Genomic DNA, 11,954 nt, shown 5'->3' on the forward strand with positions numbered 1-11,954 from the left:
TTTTCTTTTCTTTAAACATATAACAAAAGCATAATCGGTGTCACCTGTTGGTCAAACAAGGTTTTTATCTGTTAAAGAAAAAAAAAATGATGAGAGGTATATTTAACTCGCTTTCCTTTTAACCGGTCCATTTTAACTCAACCTATTCTTTTCAACTCTGTAAAGAAAATTTATGAATCCGTTACTACATGCCTTTTAAATAGAAGGTCTCAGCTTTCAAGCGACAGACAAACGAGGAAGTTTAGAATATTTGATATAGAAAAGGAAAAACAAATATTCTAGGGACTGTTTATGCAATTCACTCTACTTATTGTATCACGTGTATCTTGAAACAGAAGATGCTTAAAATACTATGAATAAACAGATTGGCAGCCATCTTGCTTAACATACTACGAATAATACAGATGGGCAGCCATCTTGGAGTGCTGGTTCCTTCACATTATGGCATCAATACTTTAAGAAAAATTGGTCAATATATTCATACTATAATCCTATATAAATATCATATCTACTTTACTCCTCTTTCATACAAACAGAAGACTTTTTTCTTCTACTTTCAGAAACAAAACCCAACAAAGTTCCATCATTTTTGGGCAAATTCATGGTTTTCTTCGCCTAAAGAATGAAACCCACATCAAAGTTCATTCCTTTTAGCAAATTCATTGTTTTTTTTGGCTTAAACAACAAAACCCACATCAAAGTTTGAATCTTTTTCTGCAAAATATGGTTTTCTTGGCATAAAGAACAAAACCCACATCAAAGTTTAAATCTTTTTCTGCAAAATATGGTTTTCTTGGCATAAACAACAAAACCCACATCAAAGTTTGAATCTTTTTCTACAAAATATGGTTTTCTTGGCATAAACAACAAAACCCACATCAAAGTTTGAATCTTTTTCTACAAAATATGGTTTTCTTGGCATAAACAACAAAACCCACATCAAAGTTTGAATCTTTTTCTGCAAAATATGGTTTTCTTGGCATAAACAACAAAACCCACATCAAAGTTTGAATCTTTTTCTACAAAATATGGTTTTCTTGGCATAAAGAACAAAACCCAGAAAGATTTTTAATTCTTGATCAAAACTTTGTAACTTTTGATTAGTGTTTTGCAACAATGGATGGAAGTGACATATACAAAGCTGCAAATAGTATAAGGTTAGGGAGTTTAAGAGCAGTTAGTACAAGAACATCAAGTTTAAGATCTGGAAGTACTTCTGTATGGAGGAATTCTGGCATGGATGTTTTCTCAAAATCTTCACGTGAAGAAGATGATGAAGAGGCTCTTAAATGGGCTTCTCTTGAAAAGCTACCCACATTCGATCGACTGCGAAAAGGTTTACTTTTCGGATCAACCGGACCGTCTAATGAAGTTGATGTTGATAATCTTGGAGCAGAAGATAGAAAACATTTGCTTGATAGACTTGTGAAAGATGCTGATGAAGATAATGAGAAGTTCTTGTTGAAGCTTAGAGACAGGCTTGATAGGTACCGAAAGATTTTCATATATTTATATTGGTTTTTTTTTTTTTTTTTTTTTTTTTTTTTTTGAGTTCTTCATGGGATGTATATAAATGGGTTTGATTTGAATTGTTTACAGGGTTGGAATTGAGATGCCAACAATTGAAGTCAAATATGAGCATGTGACTATTGAGGCTGATGTGAATACAGGAAGCCGAGCCTTGCCAAGTTTTATAAACTTTCACATAGATCTTTTTGAGGTAAAAAAAGTTAACTATATTTTGTAACCGGATCGTCAAACCGGCCGTTTTATAAATCAGTGACGGATCTAAAAATTTTTACAGAAAAAAGAAAAAAACAGTAAGAATCTACCAAAAAGAACCAGTTAACAATATTTTGTAACCGGATCGTCAAACCGGCCGTTTTATAAATCAGTGACGGACCCAAAAATTTTTACAGGGTTCTTTTTGGTAGATTCTTACTGTTTTTTTTTTTCTTTTTTCAAATCTTACAAGTTTTTCACTAAATTTTTCTATTTTTTCCCAACTGATGGGTCCGGGACCAAAACAACCCTGGATCCGTCCCTGGCTTTATTGGTTCACTGGTCGGACTGCTTTTTAAAACACGATAGACACTATAAATAACTTTAAAACAAAATATTGAAGTAGTTTATCTTTTGGTGTGGATTTGTAATGTTAATAAACCATGAAGCATAAAACAATATTTATAAAATTCGGTTCAACCGGTCCGGTCCATAACTGCCGGTTCAAAAGTACTCAACCGGACCGATTATCCAGCTGTCCCGATCCGGTTACGGGAACAGTGCTTTTTTACATTATTCTTGATGTTGCTGAGAATTAATCTTTTCTACTTCTTGTTTATATTTACAGGGGCTATTGAGTTTGTTTCATTTACTCCCAAATTCAAAAAAGCATATAACTATCCTTGATGACGTCAGCGGTGTCATCAAGCCTAGCAGGTGAGTAGAACATAAGTCCCCAGGCTGATTGTATAAAAACTAACCTTTTTTTAAGGGTCTTGTTAAAGGAAAACCCTCAAAAAAAGGTTTTTTTTTTTTTTTTTTTTTTACTTTTTACTTAATGTACACCCCTCTCCTTGTCGTATTAGTCATTTCATCTGGTATACGATATGAGCGTATAGATATGGTATACCGGTATAGCTTTTGAGTACCCTAGTATACGGCGTATAGTCGTAAAATCAAAAGGGGGTTGACTAGTAAATAACATGTCAAAACTAACCAACTTTCAAAAATTTCTATTAAAGGAAAGTTGACCATTTTGACTTTTGACAATATTGACTTTAAAGTTTGGAAAACTTTATCTTAGGCAATTGTCAAAAACTTTCTTGTACTGAATCCAACTTTGTTGAAAAATTGATAGCACCTGAATATCGCTTATTTTGACCGTTTTTCGACTACGTCTGATTTTCGTGTATGAACGTTTGTAGAATGACATTACTTTTGGGTCCCCCGAGTTCTGGGAAGACAACACTCTTGTTAGCTTTGGCTGGTACACTTGCAAAGGAGCTTAAGGTAATATAAAGACCCTAAGTTGACTTCATACTTTTGTCACACTACTAAAAATTGTGATGTGTGCACACTTTTTTTCATGGTATAAAAACACATGTAACCTTTTGTCAACTTTTTGACAAACATGTATTCTTAAGTAAGTCAAACTATCTACACACCAAGTGTGTAGATAGCCAACTCAAAAAGGTGTTTTTTGTCCTATGTGCATACCCTGCATTGTCAAGCTGTGGTCAAACGTGGCATTTTGGTCCGATCAACCAGACAAAGACTGACGGGTGTCTGACGGGTCTGTTGACCGAGCCAAAACGCCGAGCTTTGGCTGCGTTTTGGTCCTGTCAACCAGACCGGGTGTCAGTCTTTTGTCTGGTTGATAGGACCAAAACGCGGCCAAAGCTCGGCGTTTTGGTCCGGTCAACAGACCCGTCAGACACCCGTCAGTCTTTGTCGGGTTGACCGGACCAAAACGCCGCGCTTTGGCCACAGCTCGACACTGCAGGGTGTTATATAAAACAAAAAACACCTTTTTGGTTTGCCAATAGGCAAATAAGTGTGGACTTCATGATACTACTACACACTCTTAATTAAGTGTGTAAACATGTCATCAAAAGTGTATACAGTTAGTTAATTTGTTGTCTATTGTTTCTAGAATCTAAATAGTTTTTTTTTTTTTTTTATTTTTTTTTTTTGGGTACATGTAGAGTACGGGTAAGGTAACATATAACGGGCATGAACTACATGAATTTGTACCCGAAAGAACTTCTGCTTACATCAGTCAAAACGACGTCCACATTGGAGAAATGACCGTTAGAGAAACACTGGCTTTCTCCGCAAGATGTCAAGGCGTTGGATCACGATACGGTTGGTTTTTAATTATTATACTTTATTAATCATGTTTTTAAAGGCACATTCTTATGTGTAACACCACTCATATACCAAAATTTGCAGATATGCTAACGGAGTTGTCAAGAAGAGAACGAGACGCACACATAAAGCCTGATCCTGATGTCGATATCTTCATGAAGGTATGAAACTATTTAACTTTAAGAAAAAGCATTGTGAATCCTTTATGGTCGATGTTCAAATGATTTATCGTCGGTTTATTGTTATGCAGGCTGCGGCAACCAAAGGTCAAGAAGCTAATGTGATTACAGATTATACTCTCAAGGTATGATAATGCGACAAAAATTGATTGGGTTGGCTCTAAACACGGAATTCTCTATTTTTTTTAAAACTTTTTTGTAAGTTATTAATGTGTCAAATATGACTGCTTATAAAATTTAGAGTAAAGTACACGAATGGTCTCTGTGGTTAACCAAAATTTTGGATTTAGTCCCTAGTTTTTCAAAAGTACAGGGTTGGTCCCCATTGTTTGCACTTTGTGACGTATTTAGTCCCCAACTTTTGCCACAAGTACACGGATGGTCCTGTGGTTTGCACTTTGTAACGCATTTAGTCGAGAACATTTAGTGACTAAATGCGTTACAAAGTGCAAACCAAAACCACAGGGACCATCCATGTACATTTGGCAAAAGTCAGGGACTAAATGCGTTACAAAGTGCAAACCACAGGGACCATCTGTGTACTTTATAAACGTTAGGGATTGAATTCAAAATTTTGGTTAACCACAGGAACCATGCGTATACTTTACTCTAAAACTTAAGTAATGAATAGAAAGATTTAGCAGGTTTTATGTATTAAAATGACTTTTGACCCGTTTGATTTTGAGCGGTTATCTTTTAAATAGAATGCCTTTCGACCCGTTTGAAACATATTTAGCTGCTTTTATTTAAAAAGAGAATGGTTTTGTGTGCAGTTGTTGGGGCTGGACATCTGTGCGGACACGATGGTTGGAGATCAAATGATAAGGGGAATATCTGGTGGACAAAAGAAACGTGTGACGACGGGTGAAATGATAGTGGGGCCATCAAAGGTTCTTCTTATGGACGAGATATCAACCGGGTTGGATAGTTCTACTACTTATCAGATTGTGAATTCACTTAAACAATTTCTTCACATTCTCGAGGGTACTGCTGTCATTTCACTCCTGCAGCCCGCACCAGAAACATATGATTTGTTTGATGACATTATACTCTTGACTGACGGCAAGATCGTTTATCAAGGTGCGCGTGAAAACGTTCTCGAGTTCTTTGAATCAATGGGATTCAAATGCCCAGAGAGAAAAGGCGTTGCTGATTTCTTGCAAGAAGTAAGCATTACGTCTAACTTATAGTTTTTTTTTTTTTTTTTTTTTTTTTTTTTAGAGTGTAAAGTTCATTATTATTATTATTATTAGTCCTCATGGTGTTGAAATCTTGTTACAGGTGACATCGAAGAAAGATCAAGAACAATATTGGATGAGAAGGGACGACCCTTATAGATTCGTGACAGCGAAAGAATTTGCAGAAGCGTTCCAGTCATTTCACGTTGGAAGAAAACTGGCACACGAGATTTCGACCCCGTATGACAAAAGTAAGAGCCACCCGGCTGCTCTGACAACCGAGAAATATGGTTTAAGTAGTAAAGAGCTCTTGAAAGCTTGCACCGATAGAGAAATATTGCTCATGAAAAGAAACTCGTTCGTCTATTTCTTCAAATTGTTTCAGCTAACTGTGATGGCACTCATTGCTTTAACGGTGTTTTTGCGAACCGAGATGCATAAAAGAGATCTAGAAGGAGGAGGATTGTATACGGGTGCTGTATTTTTTGGTGTTGTTATGATAATGTTTAACGGAATGTCTGAGATATCAATGACGATTGCGAAACTTCCTGTTTTCTACAAGCAACGGAACTTCCTTTTTTACCCCCCGTGGGCGTATGCTGTTCCATCATGGATCATCAAGATTCCCGTTTCGTTTCTTGAAGCTGCGGTTTGGACTATTCTCACTTACTACGCCATTGGATTTGATCCTAATGTCTCAAGGTAACTTGTTTAGGAACCAATTATGCTCCTCACAATATTAGCACGTCCAAGCAGGGGCGAAGTATAGAAGGGGCGGGGAGGGGCGCCCGACCCCCCGAACTTTTCACTCAGTAGTGTTATATATGTAGTTTTCGTATAGAAATTTTTGGGTATATACGTTTTCGACCCCCCCCCCCCCCCCCCCCCCCGGTCATTCGGGTCAAGCTTTGCCACTGCGTCCAAGGTAACTAACACTTGAAAAAATCTTGCAGGTTCTTCAAACAATACTTGATACTGTTGCTTGTTAACCAAATGTCTTCTGCACTATTTCGGTTCATTGGAGCAATGGGTAGGAACATGATCGTTGCAAACACGTTTGGTTCGTTTGCACTTCTCTTAGTGTTTGCGTTGGGCGGTTTTGTCCTTTCACGAGGTATTACGTTAACTAGTTTTGAAACATATGCATTTGTCTGCTTCGTTTTTTCAACTAACAAATGCGCTTTTTTCGTTGCAGATGATGTCAAGGGTTGGTGGTTATGGGGATACTGGTCATCTCCCATGATGTATGCAATGAACGGAATAGCAGTAAACGAGTTTCTTGGGCACAGTTGGAGAACGGTAAGTCACACAACTTTGTTTTATGTAAAGGTGGCAAGATTAGGGAGTTGAATAACGGGTTAAACGCGCTGGGCCAAGGTCGGGTCAAAGTCGAACCACATATTCTTTTGCTCATTAAAGTAGACTTTGGATAACTTTCAACGCGTTTGACCTATTTGACCAGCCTTAGAAATCAACCCATTCATAAGAAAATGTCTTAGAATCGCCACCTTTAGTTTTATGTGATATCGTATTCTGTTTGTATTCATCTTTCAAGTTTTTGTATCTTGAAATGCCTTTTTTTGGTGTCGTATATAGCCTGTGAACGGTACAACGCTTGGGAAAATAGTTATCAAATCAAGAGGGTTCTTTGCAGAAGCTTACTGGTATTGGATTGCAGTCGCAGCCTTATTCGGGTTTATTTTCGCCTTCAATATATGCTTCGCTTTGTCTCTCGCCTTCCTAAATCGTGAGTTTCATGTGTTTCTGATATCGGAATCTTGTTACAAACATTGTCATTTTATAACATCTTTTTTTTTTTTTTTGGTTTTACAGCTTTTGAAAAACCTCAAGCTAATGTATCGACAGAAGACGAAAGCGATTCAGCCGTTGAATTATCATCCGTGAATAAGGAATCCACAAATGAAGGAAGTCATAATAAGAAGAAAGGCATGATCCTTCCGTTTGAACCGCATTCTATCACCTTTGATGATGTCAAATACTCCGTTGATATGCCACAGGTAAATTAGTTAATCCCCAAGAATGGGTTAACACGGGCCAGCCTTGTTGACCCACATGCCATTTTTGTCACTTTTTTACTTTGCACGACAAAGACGAAAAATTTATTGATGGGGGTATGCAAACTATTGTAGGAAATGAAAGATCAAGGGGTGGCTGAAGACCGTTTGCTGCTACTTAAAGGCGTTAGTGGGGCTTTCAGGCCTGGTGTTCTCACCGCTCTAATGGGTGTAAGTGGTGCTGGTAAAACTACTCTCATGGACGTGTTAGCCGGTCGAAAAACGGGCGGGTATATCGAAGGTGACGTCAAGATTTCCGGGTATCCAAAGAAACAAGAAACATTTGCTCGAATTTCTGGTTACTGTGAGCAAAACGACATCCATTCACCTCATGTAACCGTTTACGAGTCTTTACTATACTCAGCATGGCTCAGGCTAGCATCGGATGTCGATGAACACAAGAGAAAGGTTAGTTAATAGTTATAGACCGTGCTTAACAAGCCCGTTTAAAAAATAAAAACCCGTTTTGCGGTTTTAAGAACGATGATTGATGTATTAAAATTCTACAGATGTTTGTCGATGAGGTGATGGACCTTGTGGAACTCAACCCGATAAAGGATGCATTAGTCGGGTTACCAGGTGTCAACGGGCTATCAACAGAACAAAGAAAGAGGTTGACCATAGCTGTTGAGCTCGTGGCTAACCCGTCTATAATATTTATGGATGAGCCAACCTCTGGGTTAGATGCTAGGGCGGCAGCCATTGTGATGAGAACGGTTAGGAACACCGTGGATACAGGAAGAACCGTTGTTTGCACCATTCATCAACCAAGCATAGACATATTTGAAGCTTTTGATGAGGTACAATCATAAAAATGCACTTTATTACCATCGATACGATTAAATATACAAAAGATCTAACGTATTTAATACTTTGCGGTTTTGTAGTTGTTCTTGATGAAAAGAGGTGGACAAGAGCTATACGTTGGACCCGTAGGTCGCCATTCATGTGAATTAATCAAATACTTTGAGGTATGAAACTATCAATACGAACGAAGTTGCATTTGCGAGTGTTTGCTTATTAATAGTCAATCTTAAATCGTATTTACACTACTTATGTATTTAAAAGAGTTAATTACTGTTTTCGTCCCTGTGGTTTGTCAAAAATCACTATTTCAGTCCATTAGTTTAAAAATTGCGATTTCAGTCCTTGTGGTTTCACTTTCGTAACCATTTCAGTCCACCTCGTAACCATTTCAGTCCCTGTACTTACAGAATAAATGGATTGAAATGGTTACGAAAGTGAAACCACAGGGACTGAAATGGTCACGAAAGTGAAACCACAGGGACTAAAATCGCAATTTTTAAACTAATGGCTGAAATAGTGATTTTTAACAAACCACAGGGACGAAAACAGTAATTAACTCTATTTAAAAAGTAAACATGTTGGTCCAAAGGTGTTTCGGGTCAACCCATCACACTTGATTTGACCCAACAAAAAAAGTTAACCATTGTGACCGACTACTCATGAACGGGTCTAACTGGGTTACTCTAACGGGCCAGAAAGTTGAAAAAAAAAGTTATTAAATAAAGAAACTAGTTGTCAAACGGGTCGAAAGTTATCAACCTTCTATTTTTCCCCTAACAGGCCATAGATGGTATAAGTAAGATTAAAGACGGATATAACCCTGCAACATGGATGTTAGAAGTCAGTACTACAGCACAAGAACTCGCTCTCGGAGTTGATTTCACAGAAATCTACAGGAAATCCGAGCTTTACAAGTGAGTGCACCTAGATGGGTCGAGTGGTTACAAACCTTTTAATGTTTTTGTAATACTTTGTTTTTTGCCCGGCTAGCTTTTTGCTAGTCCGGTTTGGTTTCTAATATAGTCGGCCTTTTCTAAAAAAGAATAACCGCCTAGGTGGCAATCTTTTGCTTCAAAGTTATAGTTTTGTTGATTTTTTTTTGATCAAAATATGCAGGAGAAACAAAGCCCTGATCGCCGAATTAGGTGTACCACGTCCTGGCAGCAAAGATCTGTTCTACCCAACTCAATACTCGCAGCCCTTCCTTGTACAATGCATCGCGTGTCTATGGAAACAACGGTGGTCGTACTGGCGGAACCCGGCGTACACCGCTGTGCGTTTTGTCTTCACCACCTTTATCGGCGTTATGTTTGGTACAATGTTTTGGGATCTCGGCGGTAAAAAGTAAGCATCATTATTTCTAAGCAATAATAGAGTATCCATTGGGGATGCAATCGAGCCGAGCTAGCCTATCATAGAGCTCGCTAGACTTTTGCTCGTTTCAAGCTCTATTGCTGAAGCTCGAGTTCGACTCGTTAATTATTTATTAAGTTACAGTTATTATTTTTATACAACACGTCAACATGAAATATATATTATTTAGTTATATTTATCATATTTTTGGGTATAATATATATTATATAAAGTTATTTAAATAATAGGTTCGTTTAGGCTCGCGAGTCTACTCAAGCTCGATAAACGAAGCTTGGACTCGAGGTCGTTTATGCTCAGCTCAATTTGATTTTTTTTAACTAGTTGATCTCGAGTAGCTCATGAGCGTCTTTGGCTCGTTTATACACCTAGTTTCAGTTTCGGACAATTTATTAATCAATTCGTGATGTATTTCAGGGCAACCCAACAAGATCTGAATAACGCGATGGGTTCAATGTATGCAGCAGTTCTTTTCTTAGGAATCCAGAACGCATCAGCTGTTCAACCGGTGGTAGATGTTGAGCGAACTGTGTTTTACAGAGAAAGAGCCGCTGGAATGTACTCTGCTCTGCCGTATGCTTTCGCTCAAGTTTTGGTCGAAATCCCGTATATTTTGGTGCAGACAGGGGTGTACAGTGTTATAGTGTACTCCATGATCGGATTCGAGTGGACTGCTGCTAAATTCTTTTGGTATTTATTTTTCCAAATGTGTTGTTTCCTCTACATGACCTATTACGGTATGATGACCGTCGCTATCACCCCCAACGCCAGCATCGCCGCCATCATTGCCGCCTCATTCTACGGAATCTTCAATCTTTTCTCGGGATTCATCATTCCACGACCTGTAAGTTTCACTAAGTTAGTTAAAAATTATTATTTAAGGTTGTGACAAACGTACCCCTTTATCCACTTATACGAAATGTACCCCTTTTCATATCATTCAGCATACATGCTGTATAAAAAGGCCGAACATATTTATACATGTATAAAGAGTGGACGCACTTATACATGTGTATATAAATTTTATTTTCTTTTAAATTTAAATGAGTCAAATCAAAGGGGGTGCATTTAGTAACAGGGAGTATGTTTAACCAACTTTTCACTTTATTTACGGAATCTTTTCTGAAATCTTAACTGAAACATAAACAGAGCATTCCAGTGTGGTGGAGATGGTACTACTGGGGAAACCCGCTTGCTTGGACTATTTACGGCATGGTTGTTTCACAGTTCGGGGACTTTAACGATGAGCTATCGAACGGGGAAACCGTTAAAGGTTACTTGGATCGGTTTTTTGGTTTCAAGCATGATTTTCTTGGGGTTATTGCCGGGGTGCACGTTGGACTGGTTTTGTTCTTCGCCTTCATCTTTGCTTATTGCATTCGATCCTTTAATTTCCAGCAGAGATGATTTTGTTTTTCATGTTTGGTAGATGAACAACATATCAATTTGTGTAACTACTCGTGTTGTGTTTCCTATCCGATTTATTATGTATATGATTTAAGATCCTTGTTTTCCCAAACACATATTTCTTGTTTTAGTCAAATGGTGTTTTTTTTTGACATGCAGCTCGGAGACTTTGAGTAGGTATGTACATGTGCTAAATGGGCAGTGGGGCTTAATGGGATTTCAACAGTAGATGTTTTTAACAAATATGGGCTAGCTATCAAGTCAATTCATTATTGACCTTTAAAGCAATGTTTTCAGAACCGGACGTCGAACCACTGGTCCACTAGTGCGACCGGATGTAAGAACCGGCAGGTGTCGTAAAATTAATACGGTGAATTTCGAAAAAATATGCCAAAATCCGGTTCAATCCCTTAATAACCCGGTTCAACCGGCTGGTTTCCCGGTCCGACCGCCAGTTCGCCAGTTCAACCCTGGTTTGATGTAAATCCGGTCCAATATCCTGAACTGGACCGGTTAGACCTTCGGGCTCCGGTCTGGTTTTCAAAACATTGCTTTAAAGAATGTTGTTGGGCTTATCCATTAATATCTTGTTCTTTTATAATAAGTGAATTACACAATATGTACAATGCAACTAAATTTAGCATGTTCAATAATACAAACTAGGATTTCCCTACAGTGCGTTGCATCGGCAAATCCATGTTCAAACCAAATGGTAAATATCAATTTCTACTATATTACATTACAATATATATTCAAAACCAAATCGTTCTAATTAATAATGACCAGTTTTAAAACATCAATTTTAGATAATTTTAGATAACGTAAAAGTAAATTAATAATTTTTTTGGTGGGTACCGATTGGTCCTTTTTCTAATAAAATTATATCACAAATTTAGTTGTAAAAGAGCTAATGAACGAAAGTTATAAGAGGAAAATAAAACTATTGGATTGAAAGCTTATATTATTTAAAGTATAAGAGACTAATTTGAAACTTAAAAAATATTGTAGCACTGTACCGATATAAAACGGTTTAAAAGGGGTAATAATAACTCTATTAAAGTTCAGGG

General features: G+C 37.6%; 1 protein-coding gene across 1 annotated transcript; it reads left to right on the forward strand.

The window, feature by feature from the left end:
* Positions 1-521: 521 nt before the first annotated feature.
* Positions 522-11,041, forward strand: LOC110918014 (pleiotropic drug resistance protein 1). The gene is made up of 20 exons (XM_022162410.2): positions 522-1,487; positions 1,600-1,720; positions 2,351-2,439; positions 2,928-3,012; positions 3,708-3,867; positions 3,955-4,031; positions 4,121-4,174; positions 4,823-5,215; positions 5,331-5,929; positions 6,181-6,341; positions 6,423-6,526; positions 6,824-6,974; positions 7,061-7,245; positions 7,378-7,710; positions 7,812-8,102; positions 8,190-8,273; positions 8,890-9,023; positions 9,226-9,453; positions 9,898-10,324; positions 10,630-11,041. Exons 1-20 carry the CDS (start codon positions 1,117-1,119, stop codon positions 10,885-10,887), a joined length of 4,305 nt encoding a protein of 1,434 aa, XP_022018102.1. The 5' UTR covers positions 522-1,116; the 3' UTR covers positions 10,888-11,041.
* The last annotated feature ends 913 nt before the right edge of the window (positions 11,042-11,954 follow it).

This window comes from Helianthus annuus, chromosome 16 (assembly GCF_002127325.2).
Source record: "Helianthus annuus cultivar XRQ/B chromosome 16, HanXRQr2.0-SUNRISE, whole genome shotgun sequence".
NCBI lineage: Eukaryota > Viridiplantae > Streptophyta > Magnoliopsida > Asterales > Asteraceae > Helianthus > Helianthus annuus.